This window comes from Triticum aestivum, chromosome 7A (genome assembly GCF_018294505.1).
Source record: "Triticum aestivum cultivar Chinese Spring chromosome 7A, IWGSC CS RefSeq v2.1, whole genome shotgun sequence".
NCBI lineage: Eukaryota > Viridiplantae > Streptophyta > Magnoliopsida > Poales > Poaceae > Triticum > Triticum aestivum.
Window position 1 is genome coordinate 129,076,631 of NC_057812.1, and position 19,717 is coordinate 129,096,347.

Sequence of the window (19,717 nt, forward strand, 5' to 3'; positions counted from 1 at the left end):
CATAGATCAAAATAAAGTTGAGACAAAACTAAAGTCATAGAAACACCCCCCTACATAAAACTAAATTCTCCATGTTGCTAGCAAAAGTATATGTCGGTTTCTAAGAACCTACATATTAGTTGTTTGCTACAACCCTTTCAGAGTTCAGCCAGGGACTGAATGCGTCTAACAATCCTAAGTCATGGATGAACGGTGGTAGGATGAAGTACAGATGGACATAAAGAACTACCTAGGTTCGGGCCTCCTTCTTGGTGTAATACCCTACTCATGCCTTGTTTCTCATTCCAATGGTAGAGAGCTACAATGTGTGTCTATTACAAGATTAAAAGATCGACCCTTGGTTAGGCTTCGGGCTCCCCTATTTATAATATCGGTGGAGGACCTGCCGGAGGCCCCTATTGGTCGAATACAAATTGGAATATGCTAGTCTAGCTTGTATCATGGTGGCATGGTTGCCCATGGCATGCTTTTACGAATGATGATGACGACCCCCCGGGGCAGTGTGTTACCCCCTGGACATTTACCCGCCTCCTTCGGTATACGTCGAGCGGCATGGAGATACTGTCACAGCCATGCTTTGCATGGACACGCGCAACCGAGTTGTCCTAGTCAAGGGAAATGGCAAAAAAAATTTGTTGGTGCTATTCCCTAATTGAAGGATCTGAATATACAACGGACATTGGATTTTTTGGCATGGCAAACCAAATTTTTTTCATGGTAAACTATGTTTGTCTAGGCTGGTTAGTTTAGTTGGTGAGCATGGCAAATCTGCCTCAATTTATATTTTGCCAGGAAATTGTCGGACTCACCAACTAATTTTGTCATCCTCGCGCCAACATAAATTAACATGAAAAGTGTTCCATTTGCCATGCCTACAAATCTGGCTTAGATTTTTAGCTTTCCCGTGATCGAAATCCACCTTTTTGCGAAGATATACAAATTCATAATAAAAATCTCAGCATTACAAGGCATCCCAAACAAAATATAAAATTACACACAAGTCCCTTAGGAGCCCGACGACCTCAACATCCAGAACTTGCTGGTGGTGCGCCGCCACTGCCGCTCTTCTGCTTTTCTTCTGAGTCGGCCATCAACGTGGATGGGAAGTCACCCTGCTTGGCCAGAAGGGCCGCCCTGGAGAAGAAATCGTTGCCGAGGTTGGCGCCTGGTCCCATGGCATACATTGGGATGATGTCGGCGAGCCAATGGCCACTGGAGGTGACGCGCCGAAAAGATATGTCGACTTACAACCCACTACTCTATCGCATCCCGGTGTCGATGAATAAGCAATCATGGGGATGAACCGTCCTTTGACCCAGCCACAGGGGGAGCAGGTGTCGATGCTCCCATCGTGTCCGGCAAGTAATAACTCTCTCTACCTGCCATGGTATGGGAAAATATGCGTCTTCACCATCACTGCCCTCCTGCAGCATGGGCACATGCTTTCCCTTCAAACGCGCCGATGACCTCGGAAGTGCCCACCCAGCAAGCACGTGCCTAGGGAGGAGGACACGTAGGCAGGATCCAAGGTTCTTCTCGAGGATATGGGGGACTGTCAATGGACCTCGGGCTCCGCCTATCCAAGCCCCCTCGTGATTCCTTGCTCCTTAGACGACCAACAGATCATAGTAGCCTCGGGAAACCCCATCCTCCATTCCGCCGACACTCACCTTAACATTGCGCCTACCTTTCCTCTTATTATTGTACAATATGTGTGAGCAATACCAGAGAAACCAGACCTGATAGTTCACAAACTTGAAGCACGTCTCGGAATGCAAGAATCGGGTTTTCATTTCTTGGTGTCACAAAGAAGTGCTCGAATGACCACATGGCTACATTAGAATCGCCCATCACACGCCACGACAGATTGAACTTCGTTTTCAGCTCTTGCATTAAGGATCACATGTGATGCCGGTTATCCACTCAGGGTTCGCCATACACACAAGTCAGACGCCAAAGGGGGGTATTTGGAGACACACGGATGCAAGCATCAATAAATCTTTCATTAACTTTTTTGACTTCTACATCAACTTGATCACACCATAAAAGAGTTAAACCACCGCTAAGATCATTACTTTAAATGCCAGCAAAACCACTCAAACCAAACATATTACATAAACAACAAACTTTATTTGCTTTATGTCTAGTTTCAGATAAAAAAACTAATTTTTCATTGGTGTTCTGAACAAGGCATGCCAAATCATGAATTGTCGATTTGTTGGCCACACCACCGACGGGTCCATCTTATAGAACTCATTGTACTTGATGGGGCGCCACACTCGGCACTGTCAGGTTACTGGCGGTCTCTGGACCAGTTACTTCCGCTTGCATGCTCATACTCCCTCCGTCCGAAAATACTTGTCATCAAAATGGATAAAAAAAGACGTGTCTAGAACTAAAATACATTTAGATACATCTCCTTTTGTTTATTTTGATGACAAGTATTTCCGGACGGAGAAAGTATTCGCTTCCCCACCACCTACCCCTGTCACCCCCTCCACTATCGCCTCTGTTGGAGCTGCATCATCAAATGGCACAATTGCCTTTTCCATGTGCGGCTGCATTCCTCTTGTCCACTTGACTAGGTTGTTCTTTCTCTTCTTTCGATTTCCCCCCAAAAGAACCGAGATGGTACATGCCTATTGCAAAGCGAAATCTTTTTCGAGTCATCAAAGAGAGATATTGAACATAGGGACTCAGGCTCTTTTCACTATTTTGACTCTTTTAGAAAACTTTCACATAAAACTATTTCATGTTCTGACCCTTTTGGTAACGCCACAAGCCGTGACGTTTCTTCTCTATTTAGAAACGCCGAGGTAGCCAACGTTGCTGGCCTGGTCGAGACGCTACGTGGCAAGGCAGAAACGTCCAAGTATATCGCGTTGCTGGAAACGCCAAGGGTGGTTGGCATTGCTGCCCAAGCATGGAACGCCAAGGGTGTTGGCGTTTCAACTAGCTTGTTCATATTGCCATTTTATTTATGAAGGGGAGCAACGGTGGTTAGTCCGGCGTTTCCAAATAGAGAAGAAACGTCATGGCTTGTGGTATTATCAAAAGGGTCAGATCGTGAAATAGTTTTGTGTGAAGTTCATTTTGTGCGAAAGTGTTTTGAAAGAGTCAAAGTAGTGAAAAATAGTAATTGCAACAATGTCGAAAATTCAAGATTTTTTTTACAACAAACTTGCTCAAGTGTTAGACTCGGGTATAACTTTTTGGGAAGAAACGACTTTCGTGGTATTGTTGGCGGAAAAAAATCGGCACTACATTAGAGTTACGTATTCACAATATATTTTCCTAGAAATTTTGTTTTTTCGCTTAGATTTTTTACTTGAGTTTTTCTTTGTCGAAATTTTAATACTGAGTACGCCAGTAAGTCAAGTTTGTTCGTAAAATAGTTTCGAAGATTGTTGACTTTGTTCTGTATTACTAAAAATTCCCAGAAACTTTTTATCAGGTATTTTCCGATATTGGACGGGCAATAGTTGTATTTTCCTACATTCGTGGATGGTAACAAGAGCCAATCAGTAGGCCCACTTGTCATCGGAGGATGGCAACATAGTTCAGGTACGTGGTAGGTGGAGGAACGCCACTCCGCCCGTCACCAACCTTCGTTCTGCAAATCCTTCGTATCGCCTGGGCGCGCCATTCGACCGGACGAAGAATATTCTCCTGTTCTGCAAGTGTGAGTTCCCGGATCACGATCCGATCTTTCTTTTTTTTTTTTGGTTCCTTGCTAGTACTAGATTTCAGCCATGCCGCCCTCTCCTAGATTCTCTATCCGCCATGGCCGTTGGCCAGCGGCAAGCGGACCCACCATACAAGCAGGGCAGGGCGGGCCGCCGTGGAACCACCCCTGCTCTGGCCTGTACTGCCGCCGTCGGAGGTGATGCGCCGCGCCGTCCCTCCGACACCGTCGCGGCCCGCAGCGAGCAGGGCGAGGCGCGCGGCTCAGCGTGAGGAGGGCGCGGACGTCGGCCCCGGTGGCAGTCGGTCAGTCAGCAATCGGGTCTCGGCAGACAAGACATCATAGGCCACGCCGCAATGCTGTCGCCGGCCGTGCGTACGAGTTTCTTCCTGCTCTGCCTCCACTTGCTTGGAGCTTAATTTTAGCCCGGCGTCGGTGTTTGCCGCTCTTTGCACCGCCGGGCGCATGCCCATGAGCTGTTTGATGCTTTGCATCAACGAGTTCGAGCAGGCCTAGGGGCAGGGGCTTTTTCCTTGTGCCAGTCGCGCTGCAGTAAATGTTGCCTTCTCTTGGAGCTGGCTGGAGTAACATGATCTTGGTGGTTGTGTTTTTGGCCTAATGGTGTTTCCTTCTGATTTGTAAGCAGGTGTGCATGGTATGGCCAGTTCAATCAGTGCACGCACCAGCGCACGGCATACTCTGTCGGTTTCTCCATTATCTTCAGTTCGATCAGCACAGACTTCACAGTTAGCGATAAGAGCTGCAAACCCACTCTTCCCTTGTGCCAAACTCTCTCAAGCTCGTGCCGTGGTGGCAGCACCAATGAAGGTCTCCAAGCACCCTTCCTCTTCTTGTTTAGCCAACCGCCAGCCTTCAAAAGGTTAGTGGTATTTACTCAGAATTCCTCTAATTAGTTAAGTGACGTGCGTCTCCCAAGAAGCATCTAGGTTAGCTTATGTGATGATTTTCCTGCTTATGCCCAGAGGTTCTTGAGACATGGCGCAGTGCCGATGCGGTGTGCTTCGATGTGGATAGCACTGTATGCTTGGATGAGGGTATTGATGAGCTTGCTGATTTCTGTGGGGCTGGGCAGGCAGTAGCTGAGTGGACGACAAAGTAAATGTCACATTTTCCATAGTATGTTAGTGCTTAGCATATACTACCTCCGATCATAATAATTTTCGCAGTTTTCAGTCATATACTACCCCAGTTCAAAACTGCGACGCTTATTTTGGATTGGACGGAGTAATATCTTTGGAAGAACTAATCTTGGTCTAATGTTCTCAGGGCAATGACAGGGACCGTTCCATTTGAAGAGGCTCTTGCTGCCCGGATTTCGTTAATCAAGCCATCTCTGTCCCAAGTTCAGGACTGTTTGGAGAAGAGGCCACCCAGGTAACCTTATCCAAGTCCCAACTTCAAGTTGATTCAAGAAGTTAATCACTATTTAGCTGCCGTATTTGCTTCTTAGATGGATCTTTTGAGATTCCACAGCTTTGTTAGTCTTAATTTGGAATGATAAGATATGTGCCACTGAACATAACAGAACGATCTTAGGAATTCCTAGCTGATTTCACTCGGCTTCTCTTTGTACGGCAATATGAAAAATATTAGCTAGACCTATATGCAAAATTGGTCTGGTACCACGAGAAAAACAACATTTCAGGATAATAAGTCTAAGTTCTTTTTAATACCACTAAATGAGATACAAAATACTACTCCCTCTGTCCCATAATATAAGAGTGTTTTTGACACTACACTAGTGTCAAAAACGCTACACTAGTGTCAACAACGCTCTTATATTACGGGGCGGAGGGAGTACCTGCTTATACCACTTGAGTCTCCACCGTTAGGCCGTTGCGTGCCCTGCAACCACAACATAACCCTTCCGACTTATTCGCTGTGTGTCTTAATAAGAGATTTCCTAATATCTCTGACTACAGAATAATGCTACTAATATGGTATTCGTTAGTCATTTATTCAGCACTAAAACAGATGTAATTTTCATGTTATGTACACACATTGTTCATTTTCTTGGTTCATCCACATGTTTATCAAAAGCAATATGTTTGTATCTGCAGGATTTCTCCTGGAATCGCTGATTTGATTAAAACGTTAATAGCTAATAATACTGAAGTGTTCCTTGTGTCAGGAGGTTTCAGACAAATGATTGAGGTATATCTTCACTAATTGGCTGCACTATTGGTACTTTTGGAATATCAGAACATGGTCAAATTTGCCTGTCCTTAAAAAATCTTCAAACTTTGATAATTGTTATATTTGGATGTCACACCAAGCTTTACTTTTAACATATCTATAGTTTGAATACAGACATTAATGCTAAAATTCCCATCTATATTATTTGTTGGAACATTAAACAAGGATATGTTTCTTCTCCCGATCTAAAAACTATAATTCCTTTTTTCTTCTCTTGAGAAAATTGTAAATATAGTTTTGCAACTGAATTTTCACATGCATGTGTAAAGCAGCCCTTAGTTTTCTATTTGTCTTGCTTCCAGCCTGTGGCATTTGAGCTTGGCATTCCTACTGAAAACATCATAGCGAACAGACTGCTATTTGGTACATCCGGAGAGTATGCTGGATTTGATACCACAGAACCCACTTCTCGAAGTGGGGGTAAAGCAGTAGCAGTGCAACAAATAAGACAGGTTTAGTGTAACTGTAACTTCCGATGTTGCATTTATGTTCTTAATTTCTAGCCCCATAAGTGACCTTGTTCCATGTGTTCAGGATCGTGGTTACAAGACGCTGGTTATGATTGGAGATGGTGCAACTGATCTTGAGGTACATCTCTGGATAATTCCTTTGAAAATAAATATGTTTCTTTTTGTAAACAGCATGTATTGACACGATTCATTTATCTGATGGGGGAAAGATGTGGAATTGGCCAGTTGATGTAGCTTGATTTGTTTATTTGCAACTCCTTTCTCGCTGTTTGTGTTTTTCATCTCACATCAGGTTGCTGCATGTTGTTCTCTTCTTTATGTGACTAGAGATGTAAATAACAAGATAGTGAATTTCTTCAATAAAATGAGGTGGCAAGAAGGGTTATAAGTGCAGACTGCACTAGTCCATCTTTTTACAGATCCTAAATCTTGTGAGACAATGACATCACTTACTACTACCACCGTCTCAAAATGTAAGACGTTTAGCCTACAGAAACATCTTATATTTTGAGACGGAGGTAGTACTTAGGAGTAGGGGGTGCGGGGGATAAAACTGCTGTGACTTCCTAACGACATGTTAAATGTTGATACATGGCATTTAATTCTCGTCAAAGGCCAACATATGATATTTTTATGAATGATGTGTACGCAGCTATTTAACCGATTCTTAGTGTTATTAATTTTTATTGCGTTGAAGGAGCTATCTCTATGAGGAATGGACAAAAATATGTGCAGCTTAATTTATATACATGTGTCCTTGCAGGCTTGGCAACCTGGTGGAGCAGACTTGTTCATCTGTTACGCCGGTGTCCAGATGAGAGAAGCAGTTGCAGCCAAAGCTGACTGGACCGTCTTTGAATTTCAAGAGCTAATTTCTGAATTGCCGCAGTTAAATACCTCACAGTGATTCTGAATCTTACGGTGTTCACACCGTGAAAGATCGTATGTTCTCAAGCTTGCATTTAGCTGCATTACTTTATTTCCTCATTTCCATCATTCCTTTGATGAGATGGTGCTTGAGTTGGAGCTCAAATTTAATGGTTTCATTTCTGAAACCTGGTAGTTATGTATTCTTTTTTCTTTGCGGGGTTGGTGGTTATGTATCTGATACGGAAACCTGATGGTTATGTATCAATATTGAAATTTTATGGTTATGTATTTGATATTGGAATTATTTAAACCTGGTTGATGTACCTATAGCACCATCGACAACTTGGATTATAATTTATACACTCAGTAACATGTGTGCTAGTCAAAACCAAACATCAATAGTAACTCAAAATGGGCTTCAAATGGGAGAAGGCAACGAAAAAATAGTGTTAAAACATCCACTGTGTACAATAGGTATGCATGTCATCAGCAATGTTCAAGGCCCAAGTGAGACGGGCCACCCCACCTTCATCCCCCGTGTGCCTCCCTTTCTCCGATTCACCTGTGACTTGCACAACACCGGCACAACGCCCCTCTCTAATTATCCATCCCCTGCACTAGGTGAAACGGCGCCCTAGTGCTGGTCAGTTCAACACAACCTCTCCGCTTCCTACATTGATGTTGGCATTGTTGTACTTGGACTACCTCCCAATGATTAGTATCGATGTCGTTGCTATCCACCATGCTCCCCCTTGAAGTGCCTACCCTTTGCAACCGATATGGCCATAGGAGATGGTATAATTTAAATTCAAATGAAGTTTTCAATGGTAGTATAATTTAAATCCGTATTCAAATGAAGTTTTCAATGGTATGATTTTTCAGTAAATTAATTTATGTGTTATTGGTCTAATTTATGGTCAAATTTAAATCTCAAAAAGCGTGTGTGCACTACATTATGGAATGGAGGTAGTATATTTTATCCAAATAAAAAATTGACTACTTTTTTCATGTACGTTATACATTTTTGTATATATTAGGAACATTTTTTATACATGTTTAATATATTTTTAAAATACATGGCTCACTTTTTTCCAATATTATTTTAATGACAAGTACATTTTATTTGGAAACACGTGAAGTTTGTTTTTGTTGCAAACATTTTTAATGCTATCAGCATTATTATTTTTAACACTGTACAAACATATATTTCAGAAATTAAGTATTTTTTTGTGAAATATATGCATTTCAGATTATTTTTTGAATAGATAAAAGCAAAACTGGGTGGAGAAATGAAGAAACCTGTTGCTAGGCCGGCCCACTAGGGGTTGCCAAGCGGGGTATAGCCGCGCGCTATGTTTGACGCCTTGAGCGCGAAACAGGATTTCCCTTCTTGCCTGGCGCGCTGGTCGTGCCCACCACGGACGTGACAGTCAAGTCTTTATAACTACTCCCTCCGTTCCTAAATATTTGTCTTTCTAAACATTTCAAATGACTACTACATACGAATGTATGTAGACATATTTTAAAGTGTAGATTCACTCATTTTACTCCGTATGTAGTCACTTATTGAAATGACTAGAAAGACAAGTATTTAGAAACGGAGGGAGTAGTTATTAGGCGAAACAATTTCCACGAAACTACCCAAAATCGAGTGGGCGGTAGGCCACCAATAGCAAAGCAAAATGGCTTAAAATCTCTCTTCACTTTCACCGGCGGAATCCCCAACGTCCAAACCGAACCCGTCCAAACGATCGAGAGCGTGCGTTCGGTACTGCACAACCACATCTGCATGGAGACTTGCGCTGCTGGTTAATAAGTTAACCTTTCCGTCGTGTTTGGAGTGGGAGGTCAACACTCACGCTACGGCGACTGTCCGGCCAATACGCACGCCGGGCGTGGACGTGCCGGGTACACCCTACACCCTACATAAAATACTGGAATTCACTCCTCCTTCTTCTTCCCATTTTGCTCCGGCCCTGCTTTTGTGTCAGAGCACAAAGCAACAACTGCTATGACATCCAGCGAGTCGTGAGGAAATAAGAAAGACGGACCTGCGCAGTCCAGCGATCCATCCATAGTTCGGTACGCCATCGAGCTCGAGGCTCATTTCTGCACACCCATTTCTTTGGACTGCTGAGCACACACGAGCGAATCATCCACAGTTAACTACTGAAAAACGCATCGCCGCCACGCAAGCAAGCGCCTATTCTGCAGTGCTTGACCCATCCACCCATCTTGTCCTGCTCGGCGGTGACACGTTTAGTCATTGTGAATGCCGCTAGATGCTACTAGCTGCCGCCAGAGCCTGGCGTGACATGCCGTACGTCGCTAGTGGCAGTGGTTGGGCCCTTCTTCCTAACAGGAGTCGGTTACAGCGCTTGGAAGCTCGAGATCCCAATATTTGTCTTTGCAAAACCATTTCCTTTTCTTTTGATAAATGATGCTTTTATCCATTTCTAATGTGGCATCAAGTGAATACAAAGCGTAATATGACAATCGGTCTCTACATAGCTAGAATGCACGCCATTAAAACAGAGTCTGACAAAGTAAAAGGAGTGGCACAGTGACAACAACAAAATCATATGAAACCGAAACTATGCACATGTCGAAGGAGGGTGTGACCCAAGCGAAGATTATGTTGTCACCCTTGTTGGGTAAAAATATGTCTGATCACTCACTCCAACCGCATACACGCAATCAGGAACAACGACTTGTACTCCGCTCGGTGTAGCATAGACCGCATATGAAGCCAATGCGTACAACGGCAGATTATCTACATGAAGAAGAGATTTTACCATTAAAAACAAGAGTTTCATGAAAAGATTAAACGTATTATTTCTAAATAGGCAAATCGGCCATAGCAAGGCGGACGCTTCCACCTTTATTAGCAAAACATTCCTTGGAAGTGTAAACTCATGCTAAAAAAACAGAAAAGATTGCACCATTTCCAGACACTCGTGTATTTGGCCTTGACCTCGTAAGACTAACAGTGAGAAACCACGACAATATTAGTAGCAAATGTTGTATCCAGCTGTAGCCAGTCAAACTTAGCAAGATTTTTGGAGGTGTACGCTATCATCAGTCCTAGATAGTACTTGCTAATCATGCTATTTCAGCCTTCCTCCGTGTATCTTTCTACTAGCGATCTTAAGCATGCGCGCATATTCGGTCGGTGCACGCCAGCCCGCGATGGATAGGAAGGAAGGAAGGAAATCGTCCGTTTCTCAGCCCGGGCCATGCCATGCTCGGCTGCTACACATACGTCGCCAACACTGTCCAAGATCGCTCTACGGCGCCTTGAGTGCTAATCACTCAAAGCAACGCCACAAATGCAACCCCACCGTGCTTGATTGCTTGCTACTAAGATCCAAGCGGGCGACAGAGACAACTTGGCCGAAACGAACAGACCAAGAAAGATAGCCCTGATCCGCGACGGCGATGACCCTAAAAAGGGACGGGTAAAGGTTTCTTCGCGGAGAAATAATTAGCCTTTTATCGATCGGTATGACGTCTCGTCCCGATTTATAAGAGGCCAAAGCAACAGATCGCCTACGGTTAGCTACCAATTGAGAATATATGTAGCCGCTGCACGCTTTTGGCTTCTTTGTTCTGGAGCTAACCACCGTTGTTTGACTCTGCGGTTTCCGGTGCGGATTAGGACGCTTCCGCCCCCTGGTAGTTGATGAAAACTACGTGTTACTGGAAATCTTATTGCAACAAAAGTACTGGTATGTCAAGACGCTTTTTTGCGGGTCATGTCATGTCAAGATTGACGGGGCTAAAAGGTTGATCGGTTAACAAAATGAAGTCTTCACGCTCACATCCTACCATACGCGCACTTTTGAAAGACTGAATCAGCGGGTCTTGAGACTGATGAAGTCGTCGCAAGCACCATCTAGTCGACGGGCATGCCATACTATTGCACAAACACATGTGCCTTTCCGGTGCTATTTTTTTCTTCTTTTTTTCGCACCGGAAAGGCTGAAATAAATTCAAAAGATATGCAAACACATGTGCCTAGTCTAGGTCCTAAATCTAAATAGGCTGCTTTCACCATAAGGAATCTAATCATCTAAGTTACCTTCATACTCTCGTGCGGGTTACTACTATACCGCACTTAGCGCACCATTAGTTACTACTTCCTCCGTTCCGATTTACTCGTCGTGGTTTGAGTTCAAATTTGAACTAAAACCACGACGAGTAAATCTTGAACTAAAACCACGACGAGTAAATCGGAATAGAGGGAGTAGATAATTGATCGTGTATTGCAACAGGGCATAAATAATCTTCCAGGTTAATTAATCTGTGATTTATAGGATGTGTGTGTGATTGCGTAAAAAAAGAAGGATTTTATTAGGTAAACATTTATTGCCTTACCAAAGACAAAATAGCTTTATTTGGTAAGTTAATGAATAATGTGCATTTAATGCGGTTTTCTAAAAATGCTAAAATAAACAAAGATGGGAGGAAAAATAGAAAGAAGAGAGGGAGGGAAAAGGCAGGAAGGATGTACTTAAGTTGGACCAAGGACGAGCCGATCGACCACACAACCTTATACTTTTTAAAAATAGACTGGATAACTGCATGTACGTTACAATGAGAGCATAAATATTTTATTAACTTAGCACATGATTTATTTGTCCATATTAGTATGATTGTGTAAAAACTAGAATTTTATTTAGTAAAAGTGTATTGACTTATTAAGAAATAAGAGGAAAATCAAAATGAAAAGAGAATGGAGCCCTACATAAGATTGGATGAAGAACGAGCAAACGACGGAACGTTAGGCTTCCACGCTTTTTAGGCCCTATTTGTTTGGGTTTTTGCTTCTGATTTTGCAGCTTTTTCACTTTGACCAAAAAGCCATAAAAGCTTCTAAACAGATGCTTTTGAAGTTTTTATGGTTTCGGAAGCCAAATATTGTTATATTGACTCGTCAAAAATCATAAAAGCTCCAAAAGGACCTATTTAGAAGGTTTTATGATTTTTTGGATAAAGTGAAAAAGCTGCAAAAGCAGAAGCAAAGGCTGAAACAAACAGGCCTAAGTAGGAGAGAAGAGATATGTTACTCATCACCTACGGAAGAACATAACATGTCGACTGGTTTAATCACAAGTCGATGTCCACAGATGCAGTAAACGCAAAATTCTTACGCTCTCACTCACCATCACGTTGCTATACTTCGATTTCTCACGCGTTCATCCAGCCCAGCCACATGCATAGGTAGCCGACGAGGCGTCAAGGTCAAACTATACATGCTGTTCCAGTCCGTGCACCGACCTATGTTTGACAGCCAAATTCATGTGCTCCATTTCAGCGTGTATGATGTTGAGACAGAGACGGAATTTTCAAATGTAAATATGTAAAAAGGTTCCTCACAAAGAAAAATAATATGTAAAAAGATCATTTCAAAAAATATGTAGTAAAATGAAAGAAAAGAAACACTATTATGATCGAAAGATAGATCCGAGGAGATATTTTTTTTTTAGGATCAGAAGGAGATTTTTAGGATAAGCAATCACAGCACAAGGACACCGATATTTGTTAATGGTTCATTACACAGGCTAGCTACATCTTTGAGAACCCTTCTCTGAACCTTTGGCGCCTATACTGTTAAAATATGCTAACCATAGAGACATCTTTTGGGTACATGATCTTTAAGGGCATCTTCAATGCTGACCCTCAGATCACCCTTATACGTACGAACTGTATGGTCCGGACGTGTTGTGCCATCCAACGCAGGGCTACATCGGCCGCCGAGCGGTTCAGACGTATTTTTGTTGGAGTCTGGACAACAGCCATGTAGGGCTCGACACCCCGGTTCACTAATTTCCCCTTCCGGTCCCATTTTCTTTTAATCCGCTCCTTTTTCCCCTTACTTTGCATTTGCACCCTTCTCCTCCGAAACCGCCGCGGTACCTCTCTGCAACCAGCACCAACGCGTCTGCTTGCCTTAGCGTAGTCCACCCAGGTCCCGTCCGTAGCCAGGTACACTCCCCCCCCCCCCCCCCCCCCGCCCCGGGGGTCAAATTCGTCCATGGCGACCACCACGCCCGATAGGTGTTCGCTCAAATGCCGTTAAGCTTATTTTCGAACGGCATGTCATTTTTTTAGAGTACAAAGGATGGCGGCTTACTCAACCACGGAGAATGAGTTGTTGTGTGATGTGTGGTTGGCCGTATCTGTGGATTTCGTAGGCAGGAGCAGAGGGGGGTCGTTCTGGCAGCGCGTGCATGCGTTCCACGCGCGAAAGCACATTGTGCCCTACGACATGCACATCATCCATGATTGCAATGTGAGGTCGTTATTGTTTCGATGGTACGTCGTCGACCAGCGTCGCCAAGTTATGTGGCGCGGTATCGTGCACGGCATCCAAAGAGATCGTAAGTTTTATTTCTTCTTTCTCAACTTGTTAATTGATTCATTCACTCATTTGATGTGCTCTACATAGTGTGTAACCCGTACGTGTTGTCATAATGTACTATAGGATAGAAGGACGGTCATTTAGGTACATACATTGTTGGATGAAATTGAAGGGGCGGTATGTGTGGGACGACATGATCCGTTCATGAAAAACTAATTGAACATCCGGTTAATATCATTGAATTTGAAATATTATTGTACTAGACTTACTTGCATGCTATGTATGGATGATTTGTAGTATTTTCTATCCGAACTTCGATGAAATCCGTCGTGTTTGCAAGAGTTTCGAATGGTTAGTTCACACAACATTTTTTTTCTAAATTCAGATCAAACATTGGTTGAAATATATACGGGCAGCGTTGGATGGCCGCCTCCTGCATCCGTATCCGTCGACTGGTCTCCCTGTCCGCGAACGGATGCTAGAGTAAATTTATGGGTCAGCATTGGAGATGCCTTAATATGGCCCTTTGCTAATCAAATTATCCTCCCGCGTGCGATTACAACATGTGTGTCACCTCCTCGTTTAAGAGGCCAAAAATACAAGCACTCAACTCAACTCGATCTAACACTATTTGCATCGTATACACATGTCTTTCGAGTACTCTACTGCAATACAACAATATTTCTAAGTCCAATGTGTGGTCAGCCGTACATATATCCGTCACATACTCACATTTATGAAATATTTGTACAATGAATTTTACTTTATACCCTTTAAAACATTTAGAACCCATTCAAGACATTGGTCTCATATCACTCAAATATTACATGATTCATTTGAAATAAATTTTGTTTGGTCGCAACAAGCAAAAAAGAAATGTTTTTCTATGAAATTCAACCGGATAAAAAAACTTCTGAAATGTAGTGTAGAAAACTTTTGAACTGTTTTTCTACGAATTTCTGCATTTTTAGAATTTTTACCAAAAAAAACATGTGCACATGAAGTAGGACAAAAATATACTACTCCATAAAGGTAAGAGATGTCCCCCTCCGTCTTAGCATCGTGAGATGTACAGAGCCAAATTATTACACCTTTCGTACAAATGTCACCAAAACATGGAACTTGTGAGTCATCAAAAACATGAATTCAGTTGCACCTATGCAAACCACCACACAAACGAGGGCATGGATCGATCCCTGACAAGTGCAAGAGCAACAAAAGTGCTGTTGATTTTTTGGTTATCAAGCAATCTTATTTTAAGATTGCTGTTACTGGCTTCCGCCGAGAAGTAGCCATCCAGTAGGCAGTGGCACATCACCCAACTACTGCTCCCCTGAATTATCCAATGACTAATCCAATCACGACTACGCAGCTTGCTAAATGGAACATAAATAAGCAGCGTAATCCCGCGACTAGCTCCCGGCGATCTTTGTCACTGCCTTCAGCCACCTACCAGCCATGAAGCGGCAGCTTGTGGCCACGCTGCTGGTCCTGCTCGCGCTGCCGGCGTTCGCCGCGTCCGCTCCGGGCGCCGGGATCGCGGCGCTGCTTACGCACGCCGACGCCGGCCTCGGGCTCGCGAGGCCCGAGCTCGTGCGCCGGATGGCGCACCGGTCCAGGGCGCGCCGGCGGCGGCTGCTGTCGTCGCGGGAGACGGAGGCGGGGGCGGACCGGCCGGTGCGCGCCGGCCTCGGCGCCGGCGCCGGCGGCAGCATCGTGACGAACGAGTACCTGGTGCACCTGTCCGTGGGCACGCCGCCGCGGCCCGTGGCGCTCACGCTCGACACCGGCAGCGACCTCGTCTGGACGCAGTGCGCGCCCTGCCTCGACTGCTTCGATCAGGGGGTGCCGCTCCTGGACCCCGCCCGGTCCTCCACCTACGCCGCGCTCCCCTGCGACGCGCCGCTGTGCCGCGCGCTCCCGTTCACGTCGTGCGGCGGCGGCGGAGGGAGCTGGGGCGAGCGGAGCTGCGTCTACGTCTACCACTACGGCGACAAGTCGCTCACCGTCGGCCAGCTCGCCGCCGACCGCTTCACCTTCGGCAATGCCGACGGCCGCTCCGAGCGGCGGCTGACGTTCGGCTGCGGCCACTTCAACAAGGGCATCTTCCAGGCGAACGAGACCGGCATTGCCGGCTTCGGGCGGGGCCGGTGGTCGCTGCCGTCGCAGCTCGGCGTCACCAGCTTCTCCTACTGCTTCACATCCATGTTCGAGTCCAAGAGCAGCCTGGTGACGCTCGGCGCGGCGGCCGAGCTCCGGAGCGGCGCCGCCTTCCAGTCCACCCCGCTGCTCAAGGACCCCTCGCAGCCGTCGCTCTACTTCCTCTCGCTGAAGGGCATCAGCGTCGGCTCGAAGCGGCTGCCGGTGCCGGAGCGGCGGCTGAGGTCGACGATCATCGACTCGGGCGCGTCGATCACGACGCTGCCGGAGGACGTGTACGAGGCGGTGAAGGCGGAGTTCGTGGCGCAGGTCGGGCTGCCGGTGATCGGCGCGGAGGCCGGCGCGGCGCTGGACCTCTGCTTCGCGCTGCCGGCGACGGCGCCGTTCTGGGGGCGGCGGGGGCGGCGGGCCGTGGCCGTGCCGTCGCTGACGCTCCACCTGGACGGCGCCGACTGGGAGCTGCCGCGCGGCAACTACGTGTTCGAGGACCACGGCGCGCGGGTCATGTGCCTGGTGCTGGACGCGGCGGCCGGGGAGCAGACCGTCATCGGCAACTACCAGCAGCAGAACACGCACGTCGTCTACGACCTCCACAGGGACCTGCTGTCCTTCGCGCCGGCGCAGTGCGACAAGCTCGTAGCATCGCTGTAATGGTGAAATTGTACAGAGGAGTAGTAGAACTCGTAGCACTGATCGGGTGAAGCGCGCCGACGTGGCGGCGGTAGAGTACGTTTTGTGCGGCCGTGTAAACTGGGCCGTCCATGTAGCTGATCTGACGGCGCACACGCATGAGCCTTTCCAATGGAAGGCCGGGCGCTTCGGTTGTACTACTTGTACAGAGTTTGGAAAATTCCAAAGCTAAGGCTGGGCACTTAGAGCAACTTTAATGGGGCGATTCATTTTGTCCGCGGCCGTTCGTTTGGGTCGGCGCGGATAGAAAAGGCGGCCCAACGCGTCGATCCAAACGGACGCGCGTCCGTTATTCGTCCGCGGGCGACCCATTCCCGGCACATTTTTTAGCCTGATTTGTGTCGGCGCGGACACGCGACGGACGCGCGCGCGGTCGCTTACTCCTGTCCCCGGGTCCGCTGGTCTGTGGCACATTGGCCTTCCTTCCCGGCTAACAAGCAACCCCCCCTCCCCCCGCCTCCTCTGTCACCGATGTCGTCACCCATTTTTGCGGCGACTCTTCCAGCTGCCGCCGCCTCCACATCCGCCCAGCAACGCCGTCCCTGTCCCCAGTCGCCCGCCGTCGCTTCCCCCACCGCACAGCCGTCCGCGACCAAGAAGACGCCTCGCCGCCCCCGCCACATACGACCGGCACGCTCGTCGGACGCCGGCAGGGCAGCTAGCTGGTCTGTGGGTGCCGCGTCTCCCCTCGCCGGCTGTCTCCTTCTTCGACGCCCGCAAGCTGTTCGACAGTTTGCCAAGGTACAAAAATGGACTCCGCCGACGAGTTCTTTTTCCACAATTTCATTTGCGACTCCGACGATTCGTCGTCCGACGACGAAGAGGTGATATTGGCTGCCGTGTTGGTCAATCACCACCTCAACAACCAGCGGCCGTTGTTCCGTGGCTCCATTCGAGGTCACCTTCCGGCGTTGAATCGTAACTGAGAGAGCGGGCATTTCCTTCTCTGGAAGGACTACTTTGATACAACAAACCCGTTGTTCAAACATCACAAATTCCGCCGCCGGTTCCGTATGAGTAGGCATGTTTTCAACCGTATTAAAGAGGGAGTGGTTGGCTATGATGACTACTTCGAGTGCAAAGAGGATGCCGTCGGCAAGATTGGTTTCTCCTCTTATCAGAAATGCACTGCCGCCATCCGAATGCTTGCATACGGAGTGCCCTATGATCTCATTGACGAGTACGTCCGTATGAGCGAGTCTACATGCCTAGAGTCCCTGTATAAGTTCTGCAAGGCTGTGATTGTTGTGTTTGACCTTGAGTTCTTGAGAGAGCCGACAGCTGCAGATACAGCCCGTTTGTTGGCGATGAATGCTAGCAGGGGCTTCCCGGGGATGCTTGACATCATAGACTGCATGCACTGGGAGTGGAAGAATTGCCCTTCTGCTTGGCAAGGGCAGTATAAGGGACATGTCAGGGCTTGCACTGTCATACTAGAGGTCGTTGCGTCTCAAGATCTCTGGATCTGGCATTTTTTTCTTTGGCATGGCTGGATCACACAATGATATAACGTGCTTCAGCGCTCGCCGATGTTTGCTAGGCCGAAGGCAACAGCCCACCGGTGAACTTTACTGTCAACGGCCACAACTCAAAGGGTACTATTTGAGTGACGGTATCTATCCTCAGTGGACCACTATTGTAAAGACAATACCCAACCATGTTGGAGAGAAAAGGAAAAGATTTGCCCAAGAGCAAGAGAGTGCTAGAAAGGATGTCGAGCGTGCCTTTGGTGTTTTGCAATCTCGATGGGGTATCGTTCGGTATCCTGCTAATACTTGGAGCACGCAGAAACTATGAGAGGTGATGACTGCTTGCGTGATCATGCACAATATGATCGTAGAAGACGAGCGCCCGGAACGTCTGTACGATCAAGGCTTTCAGTTTCAGGGTGAGAATGTTGTGCCTGAGCATGGAGTAGCGGCAACATTTGAGCAGTTCATTCAGTTTCATGAAGACATGTGTGATTGGGAAACTCACTTGCAACTGCAAAATGATTTGATTGAGTATATGTGGACTCATGTTGGCAACCAATAAATGTATCTTCTTTTATTCATTTGTAAAACTATGTGAATTTTTTCTATTTAGCCTGTAAACTATACTATTTATTTCGACGTACTATTTTGTTTGTTAAATTTTCATTTCACAATATGTTGAATGCAATGCAAAATTGGGCGGCCAGCCGGCCACGCCTGCACATATGGGTCAGCGCGTTGGGCGCGCTACCGACCCATGTGAAAAACAGGGCGGACGCCGGGCGGACGGTCGACCCAAACGGACAAAAGGCGGATGAAATCGCCGTCCGTTTGGGTCGGCCCGTTGGAGTTGCTCTTAGGGCATGGCCAATGCGTAGCCCCAGTGTGATGCCTTACATGTCATGTAGGATCGGATAACAAAAAAAATAGGTTCGAATGGAGAAACGGGATCCTCTTCAAAAGACGGGTGCTTACAGACAAAAAGTATGGTCCGATGCATAAAGTTGAAATGGAGAGGAGTGATGCATGTGTAATTAGAGTCATTTTTTATTCTTTGATGAGGTTCACTAGTATTGCTTGCATTGGGGAGAAAAAATTAACACATATGCTTCAAATTATTTTTTATTATGAGGCATCTGTATTCATATGCCACGGTCTCAAGATATTGCTCCCGCCGGTGCCTGGTATGAGGTGTTGCTCTTCTTTAAGCTTGTACATAACTTTTCTTTTCTTTTTGTTTTGCAAAAGTGCAAACGGCCATATATTAAAGTTGATCAACCCTTACAAGGTCGTCCTTACAGAAATTAAAAATTACATGCGTGTCATTACTGGAGGAACGATGCCATCTTTCCTCCTACACTCATGGACGACGCGCCATGAGCGAAGCTCGATGTCATCTCTGCTCCTCCAAACATTATCAGGAAAATGTTGACGTAACGGCTAGGAAGTCGTCGGTCCAGCCAGAAGATGGCGGTGATAGTGATTTGAAAAATAAACCGTCGCCCCGGAGAAGAAGACTAGAAGACCACCCATCCAGTCAGACGGGTTCAGGGGACCTAACCTCACAAGCTCCCCTATGACGCGTAAACTGGAGGAACATCACACGTCGGAGAAGGAGCCACAGGACCAAGATACGAAGTATCATTGTGTACCCCGTCATAAGACGCCTTCAAAGACCACATGTATAGCATCAAGACATAACCGGGTCCATCACTTCATAAGAGCAACGACCAGACGATCCAGTAGCCTCACCTATGTCCCTAGTTAGATGACCATGACTCGGGGAAAC

General features: G+C 46.4%; 1 protein-coding gene and 1 pseudogene across 4 annotated transcripts; both read left to right on the forward strand.

The window, feature by feature from the left end:
- Positions 1–3,542: 3,542 nt before the first annotated feature.
- On the forward strand, positions 3,543–7,561 carry LOC123152050 (phosphoserine phosphatase, chloroplastic). 4 transcript variants are annotated; one of them, XM_044571661.1, is made up of 8 exons: positions 3,543–3,682; positions 4,329–4,565; positions 4,669–4,801; positions 4,973–5,080; positions 5,767–5,860; positions 6,205–6,354; positions 6,437–6,490; positions 7,136–7,561. In XM_044571661.1, the coding sequence occupies exons 2-8, from the start codon at positions 4,343–4,345 to the stop codon at positions 7,277–7,279; spliced, it is 906 nt and encodes a 301-aa protein (XP_044427596.1). In that variant the 5' UTR covers positions 3,543–3,682; positions 4,329–4,342; the 3' UTR covers positions 7,280–7,561. The 4 variants fall into 4 exon arrangements, with proteins under 4 accessions (XP_044427596.1, XP_044427595.1, XP_044427593.1 ...); XM_044571660.1 differs by having other exon boundaries at positions 4,332–4,565; XM_044571658.1 differs by lacking the exon at positions 3,543–3,682 and adding an exon at positions 3,747–4,060.
- A 7,350-nt stretch (positions 7,562–14,911) lies between these two features.
- On the forward strand, positions 14,912–16,642 carry LOC123154036 (aspartic proteinase nepenthesin-1-like; annotated as a pseudogene).
- The last annotated feature ends 3,075 nt before the right edge of the window (positions 16,643–19,717 follow it).